This window comes from Mirounga angustirostris, unplaced genomic scaffold, assembly GCF_029215605.1.
Source record: "Mirounga angustirostris isolate CCGP_5_RB_7025 unplaced genomic scaffold, mMirAng1.0.hap1 SCAF_10, whole genome shotgun sequence".
Taxonomy (NCBI): domain Eukaryota; kingdom Metazoa; phylum Chordata; class Mammalia; order Carnivora; family Phocidae; genus Mirounga; species Mirounga angustirostris.
Window position 1 is genome coordinate 50,608,013 of NW_026991718.1, and position 24,471 is coordinate 50,632,483.

The window sequence follows — 24,471 nt, forward strand, 5'->3', positions numbered from 1 at the left end:
GGAGCCCCGTGCCAGGATGGTTGACCTCCCACCTGAGGACGGTGGAGACGCAGGCCGGGTTCAGTTCCACTGCTTGTGGACAACGGGTCAGGGAGCGGAGAGGAGGAGGACTGAAAGAACGATACTTGGGTTTCCACGAGGCCGGTGCTGGTGGTCTGACTGCAAGGGCAAGTGATGGGAATGGGACGAGAAGGAGATGGGTTCAGGGAGATTCGAGAGCCAGAATCTGGCATCTGGTCGTGTCTTGGATAAGGGGGAAGAGGAAGTAAGGTTCATGGATGCCTCCCACACATCCAGTGCCAGGGACCGAGGGTACGGAGGGAAGAGCGGAGCAGGAGCTGTTTCCATGGGGTGGAGGACGGAGATGATGAGTGGGAGGGCCGTGTCGAGCTGGCGGCGCCTGTGAATTACCCCCGGGAGAGACCGCGGGGGGCAGACGGTGGATGACGTGGCTACAGCGCGGAGCGGAAAGGGGGCGAGATGTAATCGAGATGTGGCAATCGAAGCCACAGGGACACATGAGGTTGCCCAGGAGGCGTGCCGTGGAAGAAGAAGGGGGGCCCGGGGCGAGAGCTTGGGGAACACTGTAGACCGACAGAGGATGGCTGGAAAGAGAGGAGGAAAGGCGGACCGCTGCGAGCTCATGGAAGCCGACGACTGAAAGCGTATCACGAAGCAGAGGAACATCCGGTGCCACCGGCTGCTGCTGAGAGGCTGGAAGGGCAAGTGGTGAGAGCTTTAACAACCGGGGCAAGACGGGGCGCCGGTGTGAATGAGAAAAAGGAGCCCCTCCCTCAAGGTAGTTTACGTCTATGAGAAAACTATCGTAACACACTGATTTTATTGGAACAAAACACTTTACTGCCATCTGTAGGAAAATTGTTACAATAAATAATAAACGCATGACGTCTTAGATGTGGTGCTTGTACAGGGGAGCCCTGGCTATTGGCAGCGCAGTAGAAGAGTGCTCAGCAGAGCACAGAATTTACCAGTGAGCACAGTGCGAGCTGTGGGTAGCATACTAAACAATCAAAGATGGCTTAAACAGTAAGGACTTTATTTAAAAAATAATAATAATACTAAGGAATTTATGACCCCGTGTAACAAGACAACCAGAAGTTGGGACAGCTCCAGAGTGGGTTCTTTCTCGACAGCTTCATGGAGAACCAGGTCCTTGCCATCCTCTCTGTGTGCTGGCTTTCTTCCTCAGGCTTGTCCCCTCATGATCACAAGATGCCTGCCATAGCTCCGGTCATTACATGTTTCCACAAACAAGATTCAAAGGCAGAAGATGACGATGTGCTTCCTTGCGTGTCCTTTGTTATTGGACATAAAGTTTCCTAGCAACTTTCCCAGCTGCTTCCCAACCCCCTACCCCCCCACCCCCCGCCCATAACCACCACCACCACCTCCCCCTCAGGTCTCACTGATCATAAACGAGTCACCTGCGTCTCCCTAAACCAAATCACGGGCATCACCGTGATTGGTTTGATCTAAAAAGACATCCCCCCCGGGAGCGGGGGCGGGGCTTCTCTCTGGGCACTTGGCCGTCGTGAAAGCTGAACAGCCCCAGGATCCTTTCAGCAAGGAGGAAGAGAGAAGAGTCTGCCGCAGGCATAGAATCAGACCACAGTGGGTGGAGGAGTGAGGGTGAGGTAAAGACCAGATCTTTAAGCAGGGTAAGGAAGCAGAGTGACAGTGTGACGGAGTCACAAGAAATCCCAAAATTGTGGGGTGGGGGATAAGGTCACAGCCAAAGGTCCAGCAGCACAGGGAGACACAAATGCAGACGATGCTTTCTAGAACTTTGTGAAGGGAGGAGAGACACCATCACCAGGGAGCCATGGAGGACAGGAAGGGTATTGTGACTGTGCACTAAATCTGTCTGGACTCTCTTGTCTGAAACTGACTTCATGCATGGTACCAGCAGTCATAAAGCCAGACAACTGAGATTTATCCCAGTTGGAAGTATCTCCTATCGCACCCCACCCCATTCCCAGCCCTAGCCAATCGCTCCCCCGGGGCCCATCAAGTCTAATTTTCAGTATCTCTAGAATCCACTATCTCTACGCCAGAGTTTCTCAATAGCAACAGGAACAGTGTTTTGGACTAGATAGTTAATTGGGGAAGGCGGGGGCTGTTCTATGCCTTGAAGGATGTTTAGCAGCTGCTGGATGCCAGGAGCACCCTCACCAGCCGCCCCCCTCCAGCCAGGACAATCAACGACATCTCCGGGCACTGCCAAATAGGCCTTGAGGGGTACAGCTGCCCCTGGTTGAGAACCACTGCCCGGGGCCCACACAGAAATTCTTATAGATATTTGAACTCATTTCTGGCTTTGGCCAGTCTTCACATACTCTGTTCCATTTTCTTTCCCACTCTCTGCCCTTGACCCTGTAATCCCTGCTCATCCATCACTGCATTGTAATTGCCTATCTATCTATCTTCCTCTCCCACTCAGTGGTGAGATGTGGGAGGGCAGGAACCATCTTTAAAAACCAATGTTTATCTTGATCGACATTGTATCTCTAGAGCCTAGCACTTTGCCTGGTACACACACATACACACATTTCTTTAATGAATGAAGGAATGAAAAGCATGAATGAATTAATGAAGGAATGACTCCTGCCCTGCCTTTCAGATCTTCCCCAGCTGGATATTGAGGGCCACTTCCATCTTGAACCTCTCCCGAAGAGAAAATCACTCTGTGAAGCATAGTTCACCCGAAAGGGTCCAGGCCATCAGCCCTGTGCCATTCACCCCAGTCTGCCAATCAGGTGAGACAAGGCAAGGCCGTAGTCTGGGTCTCAGAGTGCAGGGAAGAGCCAAGTGCCCTGGAAGGATCACGCTGAGGCCTTGGGGCCTGGGCCAGGGGAGCAGGCTCACAGCGGGAAATAGGAGAAGCCCTCCTGGGGAACAGGAGAAGAGGCGGCCAGTGCTGCGCTCCAGAGTTCCAGCCCCTCAGGCGAGAGAAGCAGAGGCCTCTGTTTTGGAAACACGATGTTTTCACGCTCTTTGCTTTTTCTCTAAGTACGTTCCTGCTGCCCCCATAGATTAAGCCTGATTCCTGCAGGAGAAGACAGACCCGCAGCTAATGCTAAGCTTCAGACCACAAGAAAATGGTGTGTTTGTGCAGACCAGATCTTTAAGCAGGGTAAGGAAGCAGAGTGACAGAGTGACGGAGTCACAAGAAATCCCAAAATTGTGGGGTGGGGGATAAGGTCACAGCCAAAGGCCCAGCAGCCCTCCCTGCCTGGAGAGTTCCTGGCCCAATCCTTTCCATGGTGCTCCACTTGGATAAAGTGGACCGTCTTCCTGGGCGTGGTCAAAGAAAGCAGAAGGTACAGTAACCGCCCGCCTAATCAAAGCGCAGCCTGGGAAAGGAAGAGGAGAAGCCTCAGTGAGGAGGGAGAGGGAGGAGGGGAATGTTCTCCAGGACCAGACACCAAACCTCAAAGCCCACGCACACCGACCAGTCTTGTCAAAGGATAAAGTTCCACTCAGAATGCCGAGCCAGAGATGGCCCCCGCCCGACTCACAGCCCAGCGAGCCAGACACAGCTGTCCTCTACACAACCCCACCTCACTCAGGCACTACGGGGACACACACACCAACATGGCCCTGTGGTTCAAACTGTTTTATACTGAAATACATATGGGCTGATCCAAAAAGGGTTGGGTCGGGGGCAAAAGAAATGATGAAACGAGGGTGATCCCAGGACTCAATGTCACCAGCTCTTGGAGTGTGTACCAGTCTGTCTGCTGGCTGGTGAGGCCTGGAGGTCTGGAGGAGCTCGGCTAAGCTGGGTGGAGAAGGCAGCCAGTCATGGGCCAGAGTCCTCAGCTGAAGGGCTTCACCAGCTTCATGGCCGCATAGTTCTGGAGGGAGGGAAGAGGCAGGGACACATGATGACAGCTGCCAGGGGGCGAGAGCTAGGAAAGGAGGCTCACCTACTCAACCACCTGCCTCCACCTTACCCACACCACCCCCCACACCACACTCAGCTCAACACCCCACTTCCCGGGGCTCTCGCCAACCACACAAGCCCACACCCTCCTGAAACTCTGCTTGCACCCTCCAACCTGGGGCCACGGTGCTGAGTGGCTCAGTCTCCTCCCCTACCAACCCAAGGCCCACTTCCGTGCTCCAGCCACCTGCCAAGAGGACTCTGATCATCCAGGGCCTGGTCAGGGGCAGGCCTGTCCTGTCCTCTTCCATCAGACAGGTGGCCTGAAGGCATGGCCATGATTCTCCCCAGCCCCTCCCATATACCCCCACATGGGAACCCACATGGGTTCATTGGCCACCACACTCCCATCCAGCCAACAGACAGAGAAGGCTGAGGGGAGGGATGTATGGGGATGACCTACCATGCAGGTCAGCCCTGGAGATGGGTCACCCCTGATTAAGCCCTGCCTGCTGCAGGACTGACAGGAATCTCCCCTCCCCATTCCTCCCCCCCCCCAAAAAAAACCATGAAAACACATACAACACAACACAAGGCTCCTAATTGGGACAGTATGTTCCCCAGCGCCGGCCCGGGAAAGCCAACTCTGGAAACAAAGCCGCCGCTCCTTCCCCGCCAGATCGCCTCCTGCCTCCCCACGCTGGCCCTGCTCCCGGCTGGCTCTCGGGGGGAGCTGGGAGGAATCAGACAGGCTGCCCTCCATGTCCCCCTCCCAGGGCAATTTCCAAGAGGGTGGGAAGTTAGGCCAACTGGAGGGAAGCAGCCCTGGCTTTGGGCCCCTCTCTTTCAGACCCTCGGCCCCCAAGGCCTAAAAGCCAGGTGAGGGTCTAGGACCCACCAGGTGATCGGGCGACTTGGCTGGAGGGGAGCAGGATTTGCCTAGGTAGTAGCAAAGACCTATAAATAAACAAGGTCTGCAGCCTCAGGCCTGTGCTGCCCCTCTAGCCCTGGCCCCCCTCACCTAGGATCTGGCTCTCACAGCACCTCTGGGAGAGGGAAGGCAGAGTTGGTAGTTTAAAGAGGACAATTTCCAGCAGGACTCAAGGAGAGTAATGCCGCAGCTGGGGGACAAGAGAGGGGAGGGGCTCTGAGCAGGGCTATTGGTCTAAGTGCTCCTCTGTTCCTGCCCACAGGGCCTGGGGCTAAGGCTGCCCAGAGGGGAGGAAGGACAGCCAGCTGGCAGTGACTGGAAATCTTCCCCTCTCTCTCCTGGCCAGGGAGCAGGCCCTCCTTCCCCGGGCCCCTGAAGGCCTGGCCTGCTACCCCAGTGCCTGGCAGGGCAGGGCCCAGCTGGCCAGGAGCTGGAGCTAGTCACAGAATGGGCAGTGGTGACACTTGGGACCCGCCCCTGCCCTCTCCTTAGCTCTTCAGGAGAAGGCTGGTTTGATGTCCGGCACCTGCAGGGAAGGCAAAAGAGCTCCCCTAACCACAGTGCTAGTCCCAGCGGGTCCCAAACCCCTTCTCATGTGGGCGGGAGAGCCTCGCCAAGGTCACAGGGGAAGTCACTGGCAGAGCCCGAGCCTGGCCGACACCTGACTCCAAGCACAGAGCTCCGTCCTGCACAGCGGCGATTCGCAAACCTCAATGTGCCCAGTGCAGATTCTCCTCCACAGACCTAGGGCCAGACCAGGACTCTGCATTTCTTACCAGCCCCCTGCTGCTGCCCCGCAGACCACCTCCCTGAGGAGCAAGGGTCTGTGCCAGCTCTCCTCTCCCTAAACTCCCCCGGCCCGGGCCTCGGGATGGAGCACTGAGCAGTACCCTGGCCCTCGTTCACCCGCTTCGCTGTGTCTCCCGGGAACCACGCTCCCCAGTGGCACAGAGCTCATCACCCTCATCCCCGCCACACTGCCTCACCTCCCAGACACACACCCTGTGCTTAATGAAGCCCTCGCCTGAACTGAGTGGCAGCCAGATATACCCAAAATGAGAGGACGAGAGCCGGAGGACAGGCCGGCGAGGGGAACCATGCCTCCCCGACCAGGCAACCCAGGCCTGCCCCGGTGCGGGGAGACACGGAGCCCGAGTCTGGATGCCAGGGTGCCACATGGCACGTGCGCTCCGTGGGCCCGTATCGGTGATTTTGTGATTTTGTCTTGCTTTGCTTCAAGAGAGCCCCCAAGCTGCACATGTTGCAGGTAGGTCCCTACCACCTGGACCCTCCTTAGTCGGCAACCAGTTAGCCAATTAGCCGTGACTCCTCCCGGAACACGTTTCAGCATGGCGCTCCAAGTGACCACAGCCGGCTTAGAGGGCCTGGCTGCAGCCGGACACGTCAGCCATCCTGGCTCTAGACCCTCCTTTGTCACTTATGGTCCAGAGAGTAGCTGGGGCCTGGACGGCCCGGCCAGACAGTCTCCCTGCTATTCCTCACAGTCCATGATGTGAGGGACTGAAGGGGAGGGCTTTGGGGTTTTAACTGCAGGAGACGCGCGCTGCTCGTATAAGTCCTCGCCGGCCACAGTGGGAGAGAGCTCTCCATCCTCCTTCTCCTCCTCGAGGATTCACAAAGCAAGGAGCACACGGACCCGTAAAGGTAATTCCCAGAGCAGACTGCCTGCTGTGGGGACCGTGCTCTTGGCCGGCAGCCTGGTGCTGAGCAGGACTGAGGCCCACAGAGGCCAGAACCCAGGACCAGGAGCTGTGCAACCCTGAGCCAGCCCCTTCCCTTCACTGAGTGTCCGTTTCCTTGCCATTAGAAACCAGGTGACATGGGGTTGATCATGCCGTTCTCTCTACTTTTATATCAATTTGAAATTCGCATACGAGAAAGTTTTTTAAAAATTTAAAGAACGTTAAAAATCAGGAATCAGCCTGGGAACACCTCAAGGTCTGAAGTTCCAGAGACACGGTGGGGTGGGGGCTGGAGCATCGTTGGGGCTCCCTGATGAGCTGTGAGGGCCGGGGAAGCACAGACAGGGAACAGAGGCCCTGTTACTCCTCCTGGGAGGGGCCCAGTGGAGCGGGGAGGGGGGGGGTTGAAGCAACCCTCGATAGAGTGGCCCCCCGAGGCTCCTTCCCCGGGCATCAGCTGGCTTCCTACCAGCACCGCCAATGTGCCCTGGTGAGAGGCTCCCGGGCCCACCTCCTGCCCACCCACACCGTCCCCCATACCCACCCCACTGCAGGAGGCAGGACACACCCCATCAAGGTCCTCAGGCGATCACTGAGAGACCCTCTCCCAGCACCAGGACATCCCTTCCTCTGGACCTCAGCAGGTGCCATTCTTATAAACAGGGGGCCTTCCCCTCTGCTCTGCCATCCACACCTACCTTTCCCTTCCAGACCGACTTCCACATGCTCCTTCAAGAAGGTTCCCCTGCCCACCCCTGCCCAAGGGGCCTCACCTTCTGCCAATGTGGATTACAGAGTCTAGGGGCTTGCTGAGGACAGCTACGTCTCTCTGTTGAAGGCAAAAACTCAGCCGCCCCCCACCCCCTGGACGAGGAGTAGGACTTTGTCCCAAGGCCAGGGCTTTGTCTCTACCACACTGGGGACTCTCCAGAGTAGGGGCTCCATCTCCCTCATCAGACCAGGGGCTCCTCCAAGACTCACCGGGAAGGAATAGAGGAAGATGCCCAAGAACAGCAGTAGGATGAAGAGAATGATGAAGAGGATGATGACGCACCGGAACCGCCGCCACAGGATGAACTTCACAGTCTTGTACGGAGAGGTGAACCAGAGGAAGGAGGTGTCAGGGCGCCTGGAAGTGAGACCCCAGAGCTCAGCAGGGCACCCCCTACCCGCGCTGCCTTCTCCAAACCCTGCTCCCAAACCGCCCTGGCCCTCCACAGTTGGCCCCAGGAGCCCCAGCCCTTGTCCTCTGCGTTCCCTTGTTCTCTGAGCCTCTGCCGCAGCGAGAGCCTTGCCTGGGCTGCCCTCCTCCTCTCGGTGCCGCCAAGCCCTAGGCACCCTCCGAGACCTGGTTCTCAGCCACCAGCTCCCCTTCCTGACCCAGAACTTAATCACAGACTAGCGATGTGGGAGCGGGGCAGAGGCTCGAGAGGCTGCCATATGAGGTGAGCTACGGCCCCCTGAGCCCCAGCTAAGCCAAACCATCTGCCTAGATGCACAGGGCTGCTCCATGGTCAGGGAAGGATGGTGGGAAGTGAACCCGGCAAGCTGACTGTCTCTCACTCACAGCTGAGAACCTCAAAACCTTCCCCTAGCTCATCTGCCAACTCAAAGAGCGTGCAGGGCGTCGTGTCTCAATAATGGCTGTTTTAACACTGGAGTGCACGTCACTGGGTGTACTGGGTCTCTCTTGTCTTTGCACCCAGATCCCAACATCCTTGGGCAGGGACACCTCTCAGAGCCCCAGGCACTGGGGATCTCGCCGAGATAAACGGCCCGTCTGCGCCAAGTGTGACCCGAGCCGGGCTGTGGGGAGGGACCCAGCAAACGCAGCTCTCACTGCTGCCCCCACAGCCATCCTCCTGCCCCCAGTAACTGCCCTCAAGGCCTCAACATCCACTGGATTGGTCTATATCTTTTAGGGGCCTAGGACGTAGGGAAGACAGGGATTCATGGATGGCCAAATTACGGCTGGAAGGCCATTTGAAAGCCATATGGACACCACAGGTGAGCCACAGAAGGCAGCTTGGTCAAGGTAAAAACCTTCATTGGGCTCCAGAGCCAATCAGAACAGGTGTGAGAATTCCAGCTTCACTTTCCCAGTGGAATGACCTTATTTAACTTTGCTGACATTGTTTCCTCATCTGTAAAATGGGGATAATAACAACCCAGCGGGGAAGGATCCATACCATGACGTATATATGGCATGTGACCATGTGCTCAGCACACAACCAACACCAACCCAACAGCCCCTGCTTCTCAAATTTAGCTGAGGAGTGCTCCCCATCGTGATGCTTGTCATCTGACCCGAACTTACCATGTGGCTTTGGACAAGTCACGTCCCCCTCTGAGTCATGTGGGCCTTGTGACCTCTGCATGGCTATGCAATGGGTGCCTCCTGGACCACCCCTCCCAGCCCCCTGGGCATCAGGGGTCAAGGGCTGGGCACTAACCTTGGGTCCTCAAGCTTGGGGTTCATGTTGGGTTCATCCCGGCCCTGGCCAGCAGGCCGCTCCTCATGCTCACTCTCTGCTACGATCTCCAAGGTCATTTCCAGCTTGCCCTGAGGGGACAGAGGGGACCTGATCAGGTGCACAAAGGCTCTGCCCCGTGGCTTGGAGAGGAATCTGGCCAGAACAGACATGAGAGCCACTTTATTATTTTTTTTAAAGATATAGGGTTGTTCAATCACAAAAGCACTACTGCTCCTTGTAGACCATTTAGAAGCTACAGAAATGTCTAAGGGAGAACATCAGCCATACTTCTACTATGTAGAGATGAGCACCATTCATATTTTTATGTACTAGAGCTATTTTCCTCTGCAAGTATATGCAATATGTCACTGTGTCTGTATCATTCTAGAGCTTCCTTCTTTCACTTAGAAGTATTTTGTTTCACTATACAATTATATATTCTTTAAAGTTTGCTTTTTAATGGCTGTAAAATGTTCTATGGGATGGTTGACCATAATTTATTTAGTAAAACACTTATTTTGGTTCATTTAGATTGTTTCCAACTCTTTGATGTTATAAACAATGCTGCAAAAAAAACACCCCAGAGACTACATTTTTAATTGCGTCTGTTTATTTCTTTAGGAGAGATTTTTAAAAGTGGGATGACAGAGTCCAAGGGCAAAAATACTGTTAAATCCCTGGCTATATATTACCAAATTGCTTCCCTAAATGGTAAAACCATTAGCCCTCCCAGCAGAAGTAAACGAGGGGTCTGCCTCTGAGTCTTCACCAGCAATGAGCATTTAGGGTTTTTTTTTTTAATGTCTAATTTAATAGGCAAAAATGTTTCCACATTTAAAATGATTCCTTTAATTACTAGGGGGAATGAACCTTTTTAAATGTTTAACGGCCATTTGTACTTCTTTTGTGTATTATCTATGCATGTCCTTTGCTGGTTTTTCTTTTGAGGTGCTAGTATTTCTTAATAAGTGTTAAAATTCCTTCTACAACAAGGGTATTTTATTTCAAGGTCCACTTTAGGGGCTGGCCGGCCACCTGCGCGTTCTCAGTAAACTGTACAGGATTCACTTCCTCTCCAGAGGAAGGAAGGACAGTTCTCCACGGTGTCATGGTACCCCTGAGCAGACCTCTGGGCCAGGACAGCAGTAAAAGGATGGTCCCTGAAAAGATCCTGCTCCAATGGGAAAGGCACTCCCCGGTCCTCCATTGGAAGCCCTGCCCAGAGGGGAGCTCAGGACACAGATCTCTGGAGGTCAAGTAGGAGAGCATAAATTACACAGGGCCTGAGGGAGGTAAGGCTATCTTTCCATTTAAATAGGCTTCCTGGGATGCAAGCCTCAAGGAGCCAGAAGGCTGGGAACTGGAAGAGAACCATGACAGTACCTTGGAAGACAGGGAGAGGCAGGGCAGGAGAGAAGGAGGGCGCCAGATTTGTGCCCAGTGATTTCTAAGGAGGAAGCTAGTCTGGCGCCTGCACCAGGCTGGAGGGAGCCCACTTACCGCCAGGATCTTCTTCTCACCCTCTTCTGCCATGCAGGGCCACCAGCCTTTCATTGTTTTCTGTTCAAAAAGGGACACGAACCACTCCGGGTGGAGAGTGTCATCCAGCTGGTCCAAGGAGCACTTCTCGGCTGTCTTGGCAGGCTTGGGCATGCGGTTGAGATCCAACTGCAAGGAGCCTGCAGCAGAGAGGGGTTCTTTGGCTGAGGGTTTCTCGATTCCTGCCAGCCTGGGGCTACCCTGGGGCTGGACAGTTTCAAGAAAAACTGTCACCTCCTCCTCTTGGATCTATGCGCTTAGCCACGGGTCAAATTCCACAAACTCTTCATTTCCCCCACCCATCGCCTCTCGTTCCACACAGCTGCCCATCCAACTCCTCACGCATCCATATGCTCAATAATCTACTCTTACTCGTTCACCCTTCACAGAGCTTCCCACGTACTCAACTTCAGTTTACGTTGTACAAATCCATTCATTCACCCATTGTCTACATCCATCCTTCCATCCATCCATTTTTTAAATTGCTTTTATTGTGGTAAAATATATATAACATAAAATTTGTCACTTTAACCATTTTTAAATGCATAATCGAATGGCGTTAATTACATTCACAACATCATACAACCAATCACCACTACCTATTTCCAAAACTTTTCATCCCCCCAAACAGAAACTCTGTACCCATTAAGCAATAACTCCCCTTTCCCCCCTCCTCTCAGTCCCTGAGATACTCTAATCTCCTTTCTGTCTCTACAAATTTGCCTATTCTAGATATTCCATAGAGGTGGCATCATAAAATATTTGTCCTTTTGTGTCTGGCTTATTTCACGTAGCACGCTTCCCAGGTTCATCCATGTTGAAGTACATATTAGTGCTTCATTCCTTTTTATAGCTGAATGCTATTCCATGGGATGGATAGACCACATTTTGTTTATCCATTCGTCTGTCGATGGGACACTTGAGTTGTGTCCACCTTTTGACTAATGTGAATCATGCTGCAGTGAACACTGGTGTGCAAGTGTCTCAGTCTCAGTTTTCAATTCTTTTGGGTACAGGATTAGAATTGCTAGGTCATCTGGTAATTTCTGTATTGGTTTTTTTTTGAGGACCTGCCAAACTGTTTTCCACAGCAGCTGCACCATTTTACATTCACACCAGCATGTCTGAGGCTTCCAATTTCTCCACATCCTCTCTAACACTTGTTGTTTTCTGTTTTCTGCTTTTGTTTTTTTAGAGCCATCCTAATACATGTGAAGTTGTATCTCACTGTGATTCATCCGGCCATTTTTCCATCTGCCCGCCTAGTTCTCCAAGCAGCCATCTTTCTATACTATTTATCTACTCATCCATTTAATCCATCATATCCCTGTAATAGAGCTCCATCTACATGGTTGGACCATATGAAAATGGTATTCAACTGTCTTTGACCTATAAAAACAGCAATTTCATGTGGTTTCACCTAATCCAATCACAACAACATGATGAAATCAATGCGATTGGAGCATAACTTGCTGAAGGGATTACATGAGAGAGATAAATCTAAAAAATGTTTTCTGAGGCCAAATTAAAGAAATTCTTGAATACCATGAAAAAGAGATTAGATTTTTTTCAGTGTGGAATGCTCAGTTACTGTAAGTATCCACCAATGGGATCTATTTTTCTAGTTTTCTTTCTTTCCACTCATCCATTTATTCCTCTACTTACCCATCTGCTGTGATCTATCTCCGTCCCTCCATAGCTGCCATTTGTTGAGAACTACACCTATCCATTAATCAGGCTATTATTCTATCCATCCACTTGTTCAATTCTGTATGAGCGTTCATCTATCTATCCACCCGCCCACATGTCTCTCCATCCCTCAAGTGTAGATGAGTGTTTGTTTCCCATTTTAAATATGGTCCTAATATAACATTAAGAAAAATCAGGATATTAAACCATATATGTGTGTGTGTGGGTGTGTGTGTGTATACACAAAATTATCCCAGTATGATCTACATAAAAGACTGTAAGGAAACATTGTATAATCTCTGGATTGGCAAGATGATAGATCTTATTTATTACTTTTTTTTTAAAGTAATAAATATTTTAAAAAAGCAAAATATGTCATTAAAAACACATTATGAAGAAGAAAAAAGAAACCTTATGAAGTTAAAAGTAGTTTTAATGGTTTTATTTTTATTTTTAAAAACAAAAGATGAGCCCATTTTGCTGTTTTTTTGAACAGTTTTCTCATTCAGTAAAAATGCAGCTTTCTTCGTTTTTCTTTTTAAAATTAATTTTCTGAAGTCTCACCTCATAAAGAAAAGGTTGATAGAATGATGCCAAAAAAAAAAACCCGTTAAGTCTGTAAGCAAAAAAAGACTCCATAAAAAAATTAAAAAGCAGTTGAAAAAATTGGAGGAATTATTTGTAATGTGTCCTTACTAGGCAAAGCGCTCTGAAAATCAAAAATCAAAGACGAACAAGATGAACAAAACCATGAAAATAAAATCCCACCAATAATACGGAAATAAGTATATTTTCAAAGTTCCACCTCACAAGTAATGAAGAGATGCAAACAAAAATTAAAATGAGGGGCGCCTGGGTGGCTCAGTTGGTTAAGCGACTGCCTTCGGCTCAGGTCGTGATCCTGGAGTCCCGGGATCGAGTCCCGCATGGGGCTCCCTGCTCGGCGGGGAGTCTGCTTCTCCCTCTGACCCTCCTCCCTCTCGTGCTCTCTGTCTCTCATTCTCTCTCACAAATAAATAAATAAAATCTTAAAAAAAAAAAAATTAAAATGAGGTGTCAGATAGGCAATTAAAAAAAAAAAAAGTAACACTGGTAGCAAAAGTGATACAAAAAGGGCACAGGTGGGAATAAAATGTAAATGTAAAAATGCAAAACCTTTCTAGAGAGCAACTGAACAAAATATTTCCAAAACCACGAAAATGTACAAAGACTCTAAAAATCTACCTACAGTTCAGGAAAGATATACACAAAGGATTCAGAGATGTGTGCCTAAGGGTATCACTCACATTGGAAGATCCAAAGGTGAGCTGAGGACCCACCAAGAGAAGATTAGTTAGGCAGAATAGGGCCCAGCGACAGGCAGGAGTTAAGTATTATGATGCAGATATAAACATGGGCAGGTAACTAGCAACAGAAAGGATATGCTTGAAATATTAAGTTTTCCCCAAAAATCAGGATATAAAACATATGTGTGATAAAGTTCATTTTGCTATATACATGCCATATATGTAGGTATGATTATATATGTGTGTAAATACACATATAACATACATGTGTTTGCTTATATATGAAATTATACGTGTGAACATAGGAGTGGAGGTTATCTCTGAGTAGTGAAATTTTAACACATAAGCAAAGCGAGGCACTGTTGATCTGTATTTTCCAATTTTCTACAGGAATTATGTATTGCAGGAGAATCAGTAAAATAACAAAAGTCCAATTGGATGCCATGATTTTGACAGCCTGCATCTTTTCCAGTGCCGTCCTCTGAATGTGGGTGACCAGGCAGGGAGCTGCAGGGGCGGGCTGACCTCCTCCTCATCCCTGCTGGAGCGGCTCCTCTGAACGCCCCCTGCAGGGGCCCAAGGGCTCAGCAAAGACCAGCTCACCTTTCTGCAATCCAGGGCCAGCCAAGAAGGGCTCCAGTGTTCCATCCAGAGCCACCCTGCTCCCAAGTAGCAGAGTGGGCCAAGAATCAGGACTCCTGACGCCCCAGGCTGCCTTTCTCACGAGGTCCACTTTTTTTTTTAATTGAATTAAAACTCTCATCGCATAAAATGTACCAATTTAACCATTTCAAAGTGTAAAACTCAGTGGCTTTTAGTATATTGAGAGTTGTGCCAGCACCAGTTCTATCTAATTCCAGAACATTGTCATCACTCCCAAAAGAAGCCCCGTACCCATTAGCAGTCATTCTCACTCCCCTCCTCCCAACGCCTGGCAACCACCAGGCCACTTTCTGTCTCTGGATTTGCCTGCTGTGGACGATTCATGTAATGGAAGCATACAATCTTAGTCCTTTTGTGACTGGCTTCTTTCACTTAGCATGTTTCCAAGGTTCATCCACATTGTAGCATGGATCCGTATTTCCTTTCTTTCTGTGGCTGAATAATATCTAATCGTACAGCTAGACCACACTTTCTGGGGAACTCTCAGAGTTGTGACAGGGCTATTACTCACAGTCCCACCTGCTGGCCCCGTACAACCATCCTCCTCGCCCCACATCTCACCCTGTCTTTACCACATCCTCCAGCCCAGCACTCCCTGCTCCCAGCTCGGGTTTCTGCACACTTCTCCCCCACCAGAATCCTGCCTGGGGGCCTGGAGGATGGAGCCACAGTGGCTCGTTCACTCATCACTCAGACACAAGCATGAGGACTGACGAGAGCCCCTCACTTACTGGGCCCGGCTGCCAGTCTAGACAGGGGTGCAGGTGGGGGCATCCGGTCAAGGGTGAGGCCAGGCAGTCAGTGACATTGAGCTCATGCTTGCCCCGCCTTTGACCTGTGCCTTCCTTTCTTCTTGACCTGACTGCTACCATCCACGTAGCCTGGCGTTCCATACCACCTCCACTGACAGGCCCTCAGGCACCCCTCTGTGTCCCAGACCATACTCAGCACCAGGGAGCAGTGACCCTGAGCTCCCTGAGGACGGAGAGTAGGACCACTCCTCCTGCCAGCTTTCCTAAGAACGGCACATGCACACACGCACACAAGCGGGGGCTCTGGGTCAACCCCCAGTGCGCCGGAAACAGTGCTCACCCAGAAAGTCATCAAAGGAGAACTTGTCGTTGTCCCAGATCTGAAATACCACTCGGGCTGGGATTTTGCTCTCAGTCTTGTCCAGCCTCCAGAAAGCGTCCTGGCCCAGAGGAGGAAGCAGGGAAGCAAGATTAGAGAGGCTGGAGGGCTGCCCGGAGGAGGCAATGAATGGGACATCTCTTAGGGACTTGGCAGCACCAGGTCTTGGCAGGAAGATTGCTAAGATACCAGCAGACGGCGTTCGAGGACCCAGGAAGGAACCATGCAGGCTGACTTCACGTGGCATAGCTCCTTGAAGCCTCCAGTGCCATGGGCGGAGGTTTCATTCCCATTGTACAGATGATGAAGCAGAGACTTGGAGAAGTTAAGAATTTGCCCAAGATCTGGCAGCTAATAGTAATAATATTAATCTGCACTTCCTCTGTTCTAGCCCTTTGCCACTCCGAGCTCATTTATGCTTCCAACAACCTATAAGGGAGATGTTGTCCTTAGAGCTGAGGAAGCCAGAGCAAGGAACCTGTCTGAGTCAGGCTGCTGAGAAGTGGTGAGCTGGGGTTCAAACCCAGGCAGGCCGTCAGGTTCCCGAGTCCCGCTCTCACCTCTAAATCCTGCTTTGCCCCTGTGCTCTTGAGGAATGGGTAGGCTGGCTGGGAACCTGGGGGCCCCCACCCCACCCTAGCTGTCACCGGAAGGATCCCCCTGACACACTGCCGTAAGGGGCGACAGTGACCCCAGCTCCTTCCTTGCCACGGCCACCCACCCCATCTTTATCTCCAAGAGCTTGCCCTGGGGCAAATCAAAAGCCCCCAGTGCTGGGAAGTTCTCCACCCTCCTGCTCTCCCTACCCCGCCTCCCTGAGACCACTCAGCCTAGACCAGCATTATCATGGACCTCTTCCCACAGAAGCCTCCTAGAGCAGCTGAGGGATAAGGACAGGCATGCTGCGGCCTGGGTTCACCCCTGAATCCAGCCACGCTCAACTCAAAGGACTGTCTGTGAGGCTTTTCCGCTCATGCTTGTTCTCTGCCCTCAGCTGTAGCTTTTCCTGAGTGAGTAGTAAGGACAGGAACCATTATGACGATCCTGCAGACACTGAGGACCAGATCCTGAGTGTGCCAGGTCACAGCAGGGCCCAGAACCAGTCTCAGGGGACAGACTCTACCGGGAGTCTGGGAGAACTGCTGATCACAGAGGGTTTGCCTGCCCCTGGGTGTCCCGTACCCGCAGTCTTGCTGCCCAGCCAGGGCTGTGCCTCTTGTCTGGCCACCCCCGGTCACGCAGACCCACAGAGCTCCTGGACCAAAAACCATGCCCTGTGAGGAACGGTCACCTTGCAAAGCACACACCACTGCAGCCTGGACCGCTGCCTGATTTGGCGAGGGGCTCGGGCCCCCAGCTGGCCCCCATCTGGTGCCTCCCCTCTTCCGGGCCCCAGCCCTCCTGCAGGTGCCTCCCTTCTCTGGCGGGGCTTTTATGGCCAGCTCCGCAGGCCCGCCTGCACAGGCCGCCAGCATCCTCCATTCCTCTGGCCGGCCCGGTTTATGGGCTCAGTAATGAGCCAGAGGTTCAAACGGCCCCTGGTGGGAGCAGCTGCGCTGGGGCTCCAGCCTGGGGAATGGCCCCCCAGGTCCCAGGCGCTCATTACGCTCCCGGTCTGGGCCCTTTTACTAGCTGTTTATTTGCAGGGTGGGTGCCTGACGCGCAGGCAGGCCCCAGTGGGTGTGCTGGGCTCCAGGTGGGGAGCCAGGCCGGGGCAACCAGCGGTGGTTCAAAGCAGCTGGATGAAAGGAGACCCTTGTGCTTTATGACAGTCTCGTCTGGTTAATGGGGTCCCCGGAGGGCCTGCCTGCCAGAGGCCCCGAACCCCTCGGCAGAAGGCTGGCTCTGCGGGCAGGACTGGGGAGCCCAGAGGCTGTGCGGTACCCCCGCACCATCTCACTCCCAGACTCAGTCCTTTGGCCCAGACCAGCTCATTGGTGCCCCACTGTGGGCACAGCTTCACCTGCCTCCTAGGCTCCTTCTCCCACAGAGGGACCCACTGGCTCTTCCTGGCTCAAGCCAGATCCTCCCTCACTCCCCTGGTTGACTTCAGAGCCTCCTCTTCCTCTTCTGACCTCCTCCACCCCTCCCTTCAGCTACCTTCTCCTGGAGCATGGCACCCCACCGTATTCCACTGCCCCTGCCCCTCCCACGGGGCGCGGGGGGCCTTTCCTGGACTCCCTGACTCCTCTTCCTTCTCTCCCCTCCCCGCCCACCCCCCCCCCCCCAAGCCCTGCTGGGCTTCTCATTCTTCCCAGGCTAGTCCCAGCCTAGGGGCTATTCCACAGTGGGCCAGCCTGATTCTCTTCTTCCTTGCCAGTGCTTATGATGGAGAGAAGGAACTCCTCCATTGCTAGAATGGAACCACCTCAAATTGTTAACCAGCAGCTCCAGCTGGGTCCTCAGCACTTCCAGCATCTCAGCTGACCTCAGCATCACGATTGGCTCTCTCTCCCTCCCCCTGTGCCTTTTTCTCCCACTCTCTCCCCCTTCGCTCCCTCACTCAGCATAATGGCTTCTTCCAGCCTTTTCCATTTGTCTCAATTCACCTGCCACAGTGCCAGGAGATTCTCTCTTCCTACTTTGTAGAAAAAACAGAGCCTCTGCTTCCTGTGCCTCCTCGCCCACATCCCCACGTGTCACAGTGAAGGGGGTAGTCCCGCCTCCCATTTAAGCAGCCCCTCGGCACCTCTCAGTCTCGGTTTCCCATCCTTGTCCGGCACGCCAAGCACAGAAGACAGGATGCCTGAGCCCTCCCGGCCCCATTCCCGGCCCCTACTCCCCCTCTGCCCACAGCAAAGAGATGCAGTGTGTGTTTGATTTGGAGCTCTTCCCCAACAAATGCAACATTTGCTTTGTTATGGAAACAACTCGTGATAGACAAATGCACTGGGCAAATGCAAACAAGATTAAACCTACAAAGAGGCTAGGCTTTCCTTGACTGCACGGAACCCAAGGCTATTGCTAAATTCTGCCTTCTGGCAGGCACTATGCGGCAATGGGTGAGAGCATGCCTTTAACCCTGTTTAACCCTATTTTCTTTCATGTGATGGTTTCAGACTGTTCCCTGGAACATTCTGGTTTCTCTAAAATGCAGAGGATCCTGTGTGTTGGGCTGGGCAAGGGTCGCAAGGGAAGGATGAAATGAAGAGAGCCAAGAGGACGTCAGCAGCGCCCAGGAAGTACGTTCTGTATTTGCCTTCTTGAAGCTGCTCAACCATTCAAAAAAGAAGGCGTCGCAGAAGCTTGGCGGCTTTAAGCCTTGCGCCACCTCAGGAAGGAAATCGGAGCAGCGGAACCGAAATGCCAGAGAGGCGTCCACTTTGTCTGGGTGGGATGCAGGTGGACAGAAGCTCCAACAGAGGCGCACTCTGCCTCCAGCCAGCCCAGCTCTGAGGCCTCCCTGTGCTCTGGGGGCTCTCCCCAAGGGCAGGTGCAGCGCCACCAGGAAGGAGGCTGCCTGCCTCAGGCTCTGCCTACTGCAGGAGAAAAGAGTTTACCATCCAGATGAGACCTCAATGAGGAGCTGCTGAGACACAGAGAGCTGAGGTCCTGGGACCCGCCTCCAACCCCTGGCTGTTGCACCAGGTCCCTCAGGGGGGTCAGGGAGGGAGGAGGACAACGGCTTCCAGCCTGGAAGGCCTGAGCTGCGCCCAGTAAGTGTCCAGCTTGGACAGTGACCACAGGCACCAGACACAGAAATGTGGGGAATGATGTCACACGAGGGACTTAGCTAAGCAACCCCAATCCTGTGGACAACCCATCCACAGGTGAGGCCAGCCCTCTGGAGAAGCTCTCCCTATGGGGTGTGGCCCCACTGCCCCTTCCATAGCCACGCTGGGTGTCCCTACGAATGTTCTTCCCACTCTGACCCTGCGACCCTTCCTGCCGCTTGGTTTGTCTGGGGTTGGGAGGAAGGCACTAATTAGAATCTGGACCGAGCTACAGATGGGGGCTGTGGCACTGGTGGGGGGTGGTTGGGGGGGTAGCAATGCTAATGATGGCAGTAATGGGAGAGGTGGCAGACGTGGAGGCGGGGAGACAGGTCACAGGGCTATGGCCATGGGGATTCCAACATCCGGGGGCACTGGTGAGGTGTGACAATGGCAGGGCAGTGATACCCACAACAGAAAGCCCTGGGACTAGGCCACTGGGGATGGCCCGCGCTCACCTTTTTAGAGACAGTGCAGACTTGCTCAGCAGGCAGGTAGTCAAAGGGGAAAATGAACCTCCAATTAAAGTTGCCTTCGCCTCCCAGGGACCGATAATGCACATCCGTCTTTTGCTTGTGCTCTTCAAAGCCAACCATCCAACTAGACAACATTTTAGAGAACATGTCTAATTAAGGCTTCCACCACAATATGCACCCCCAACTTAGGCAAATGAGGAATTAAGAAGGTAAATGCACTTGGTAAAGGATAAAGCAAAAACAATCCCCGAGAAATCTCTGCAAAGTACCAATGTTTTAATTTTAAAACAATCTAACTTCTCTCTTGAGGGACATCCTCAAACCTTCTAAGTTCAACCCAAAGATTTGTGTAGAAGAAATTGGTGGGAGAAGGACTCACCAAAGGCAGGGACCAGCCCCATAAGGCCCTCCTTCCTTTCTCCCTCCCTCCCTTCCCTACGCTGGAGCTCCCCCATTCCACCACCCCAGAGGCGCTCTCTGCCTCCAGCCAGCCCAGCTCTGGGGCCTCCCTGTGCTCTGGGGGCTCTCCCCAAGGGCAGGTGTAGCGCCACCAGAAGGAGGGAGCAGGCCAACACCATGGGGCTGGAATAGGTGAGAAGGCAGATGCCTCCCTACCCTTTCACGTAAATATCACTCATCTTCTCCCCCGTGATGCTGAGGTCATCCAGGATCACGTCCTTTGTGTTCCAGATAATACCCCGCAGGAAAAACCTGTGGAGAAGAAGGGCTCAAGTCTACGTGGATTTCCCAGCAAAGGGTGGGCCATCTTTGACTGAGAAGCCAACAGGCTGGCTCACCCAACAAGACCCCGATGCTTGCCTGGCTGGGCACTTAGCCAGGCCCACACAAGAGCGATGCCCTCTGGCCCAAGTGGCCCAACAAGTGGCCCAAGAGTGACCTCCAGGTCCCACCCACAGCGAACTGCAACCATCCCGCCACTCTGCTCAGCTCCAAGCCTCTGACTGGGGTAAGTCACCTTCTGGCTCTCCGTGGGGTGATGTTGAAGGGAGGTCCAGGCCGCCCCAGGGCCTTGGGAAATAGGTCGATCCACATCTGCAGCTTCCCCTGGGGAGACATAACCCCGTTCTCTCCCCACCTTTTTCATTCCACCAACACCTATCAACTACCTGCTCTGTGCCACACAGGTGGGGCCCAGGAAGAAGAACACCCAGGCCCTGCCCCAGAGAGCGCCCCCCGCCCGCCACCGCCCCGAGAGCAGATGCCCTACAGGGGACTCCAGGGCCAACTGCAGCAGTGAGCCTGCTACCCCACAGGCTGATGACTTGAGCCCAGGCCTGGGGGGCGGGGGTCAGGGCAGGCTTCTCAGAGATGATGGTATTTGAGCTGAGTCTCAGTGTGCCAGATGGACAAGGGGAGAAGGGCTTTTCCAACTGAGGGAATGGCATGTACAAGATTTTGGAGGGTCGGAGAACACGGTTTATTCAGAGGAGCTTCAGAGGATTTCCACGAGGAAGCACTCCACCTGCTACCCCTCAGCTCCCTCCCTCTCCGTAAGCTCCATACTATTTCTGTCCCCATCTCACAGAGAAAGCAGGGACTGAAGTCACTTCTCCAGGGCACATAGCTGGAGACTGAAAGCTCACATCAACACCTGCTGTGCCACTTTGGGGTGCTGGCAGCCACCCACCAAGGGCAAGAGAGTTCAGTCCAAACAGCAGAGACCATGTCTCCTGCATGTCTATAAAGGCACCTTCATTGCTGCCTCAGCCCTTCTCTGCCTGTCGCCTTTTCTCTCCTCCTCCTCTAAAACCCAGTCCTGAGCTCATCTCCTCCAGGAAGCCTCCCGGTCTCAGTCCTGGGCCACCTGTCCCTCTGCTCACCCTCCCTCTGCATGGGGGATGCCCTTGGCCCTCCTGATGACCACTCTCAGTGATAGCTCTGCCATTCTGTCATAGGGTGCCAGTTGCCCTGTCTGGATTCCCCACAGCAGCCCAGCCCCACGCCAGCCACCTGGATGTCACTGGCTGGTAGTAGGGGAGGACATCCTGAGGCCAAGCTGAAACAGTGAGGCTTCTGAATGACTCATGGGAAGCCAGAGGTCTATCCATGGCTCAGGCTCATTCCCCAGGTCCCGAGGGCTGCAGGAAGCCAGGGGAGGCCAGGCCCAAGGGGTCCTCTTGTAGGCCAACAGTGGTCACCACTCAGACTGTGGGAAAACATGTCAAGGAGGGATTGGCTAAATCCTGAGCTCCCCACAGATGCCTCTGGGATATCCATGCCGTCCTTGGGGGGCGGGGCTGGCTGGGGATCAGGGCTCAGGGGCCCTGTCCTACCTGCTCAATGTCTGGCTGCAGGGGGCTGTAGAGGGGCCGGGACTCCACATGCTCGGGGACCAGGCCCAGCTGCCGGAGGACATGCAAGGCCAGGCGCTCTTCCACGGGGCCCAGGTGTGGGTTCAAGACACTGGCAGCTTCTGCTCCAGAGAAAAGACAAAAAAGTTGCCGGGGTTGAGTGAGCAAGGGATAGTGGGGCTGCCTGGAGGCCTCGGGAAGCCCCTCACCCCCACACCCTCACCCCCAGCCAAGACACACTTCTGACCCTCAGGTCTCACTTTGCAAGGGAAGCCTCACCATCCACTGGCTCCAGCTTTAAAATCCAGATTCCTCATCGCCATCATTGCTACCAAGCCTCTTCTATAAAGCTCTTTTTTTCCACCAAAAGCTCACCCCTTCCAGGAAGCCCTCCCTGACTGCTCCAAACTCTGAGCCTCAGCAACCTCTATTTCCAGATCAGGCATCTAAATGCTTTCAGTACTACTGTTCTCCTGTTCACACAATCTGCTCTACTAGGAGCAATAGCTAAAATAATAGCAATCACAGCAAACACTTATAAAGCAGAAACCAGGCACTGGTCTTCATAAATCTTAACAGGTTCTAGCCTCATAATAACCCTGGAAGGTAAGTGCTGTTATCATGCCTGTTTCACAGATGATAGAAGTGAAGCACAGAGCAGTGACACCGTTGGTCAGCAGGGCAGCTGAGATGACACCCTCATTTAGGAAAGGCACGGGACTGGCCGTGAGCACCCTTCCCTTCCACCTTGTGTTTTCCAGGGACAGCTCCTACGTGCTAGGGAGTAGGTCAAGGATTGGTGCTGTGGACGGGATGAGGACACAAGGGTGGTTCTGATCCAGACAAGCCTGGCCAACCAGCCGGCCACAGGAACCTGGAGCCTCCACTAAAAAAACTTTGACTGGGGGGGAGGAGAGTCCACGTGTGTCCAAACACACAAGGACATACGCAGGTATGTGCACTCAGGTGTATCTGTGTTCAAGAGCACAGATTTTCGTGCACACACACATGCACACACACACACAAGTTCATCTAACAAACCTGCTCTGCCCACTCTAACGGGTGCCACAAAGGAAGCGGCACAGCATTGCGGCAGGACCCCCGGGCCAGGGGTCTGGTTCTGCTCCTAACTGGCTGCGTGACTTTGGGCAGGTCGTTAGCTACTCTTGGCCTCCATGGCCTCATCTGCAAAAATAGGCCGATGTGGGACCTCACCATCAATAGCTTCTGGCTTTCCTTTCTCATGAATGTATGACCGTGAGCCCTGGTCCCCGTGCTACAGGGGCTCACAGACCAGCGGAAGGAGGAGGAGGAGGCGTTGGGGATGGGGAATCAGAGCCACCCTTCCCTTGTATAACCTCAGCACCAGCTCTGACATCAAACAGCTCTGAAACGACCAGGAAGTGAGACCCGCCCCCCGGGCCTATAAACAACTCCAGGGAGTCTGAGCAGCTCCTGGGGGGCAATGTAGGCCTGTGGACATCTCAGACACACAGGGGGGCATGCGGCAGAACTCTCAGGCGGGAGCACTGGGCAGATCCAGGGGCAAGGGTGGAGGCCGCAGGGCTTCCTGCCTGCCCTGTGGATGCTTTAGGTACAGGAGCTGGGAGTCAGGGGTGTGGGGAGGTGGGGCCGAGGGGGGGATGGCGGCTCAGAAGATACCCAGAAGGCCAAGCTGGCAAGTTAGTGCAATTCAAGTAGAGAATGGTCTCAGAGGTCATCTGGACCCCAAATTCCAATTAAAGTCTGAGCACCCAAAGCCAGAAGCAAACTGATCCTAACTGTGACCCAGACCCTGGCTTCACGCTCACCCCTGACCCCTGAGGTGACGGAGAGCCCGCCATGGTTCTGGGGTCACGTGGCAGCTCACCTATTTCTTCAATGGTATATTCTTTATCCTGAAAGAGCACACGGCCTGTGAGGTACACGGGAGCCTTGAGTCTGCGTTGCTGGCAGAAGAGGTGGAGAAGCTGGGAGGGACGGAGCTGGTCTCTCCACTGGTTGGGTCCAGAGCTGAGGCCCAAACACAAGGCAAAGAAGAGACCCTTCAGGGTGCTGCCGAGGGGTGCGCGGGAGCCTGTGCACCCACCTGCACAGCTCCCCACCCTTCACTTTTACAGTGGGCACCCTCACCCGCCATGACAGGGTGGGGGGCCACCTGACACACAGGGAAACTGAGGCCCAGAGACAACAGGACGTGTTTAAATGCATACTGAGATGGAACCTAGATATTTTCAATTTCCAGATTGAGAGAATCAGACCCAAATGAGACCCAAATTGGCAAGAACGGAGCAGGGGATGTCCACACATGAGTTCATCTGACACAGATCCCCAGACGCTCCACTGGGGCCCATGTGACCCATGGTTTGTCTCCCTTCTCCTTTCCCTCCTTCCTCATTCTTCCCTCTACAGGGGCTCGGTAGTATCTTAAGGAGAGCTGGGTTACAACCACATGATGACAAGCCAGTTTCTTAGAGTCAGACAAACAGGTTCAAATCTGAATCCCACCACTTACAAACCATAACATTTCTGGGCCTCAGGCTCCGTATAAGTACAGTGGGGACAAGATTGAGCGAGAGAGCACCTATCCAGTGCTAAACCCGGGGCTGGCACACAGTAAGTGCTCAGGATTCGGGGGGCAGAAGAG

General features: G+C 53.3%; 1 protein-coding gene across 23 annotated transcripts in view; it reads right to left on the reverse strand.

Annotated features, from left to right (window-relative positions):
• Positions 1-1,039: 1,039 nt before the first annotated feature.
• Positions 1,040-24,471, reverse strand: part of DYSF (dysferlin) — a 205,016-nt gene continuing 181,584 nt past the window's right edge. For 21 of the 23 annotated variants that reach the window (XM_064572348.1, XM_064572350.1, XM_064572344.1 and 18 more), the window contains 10 exons: positions 23,695-23,837; positions 21,807-21,946; positions 20,489-20,577; positions 20,128-20,223; positions 19,495-19,636; positions 15,285-15,384; positions 10,516-10,694; positions 8,995-9,104; positions 7,523-7,670; positions 1,040-3,878 (listed from right to left, as the gene is read on the reverse strand). In XM_064572348.1, the coding sequence (XP_064428418.1) occupies positions 3,840-3,878; positions 7,523-7,670; positions 8,995-9,104; positions 10,516-10,694; positions 15,285-15,384; positions 19,495-19,636; positions 20,128-20,223; positions 20,489-20,577; positions 21,807-21,946; positions 23,695-23,837 (1,186 nt within the window). In that variant the 3' untranslated portion in view covers positions 1,040-3,839. Of the gene's footprint in view, positions 3,879-7,522; positions 7,671-8,994; positions 9,169-10,515; positions 10,695-15,284; positions 15,385-19,494; positions 19,637-20,127; positions 20,224-20,488; positions 20,578-21,806; positions 21,947-23,694; positions 23,838-24,471 lie in introns of those variants that run through there. The other 2 variants (XR_010405596.1, XM_064572354.1) reach the window with 2 other exon arrangements.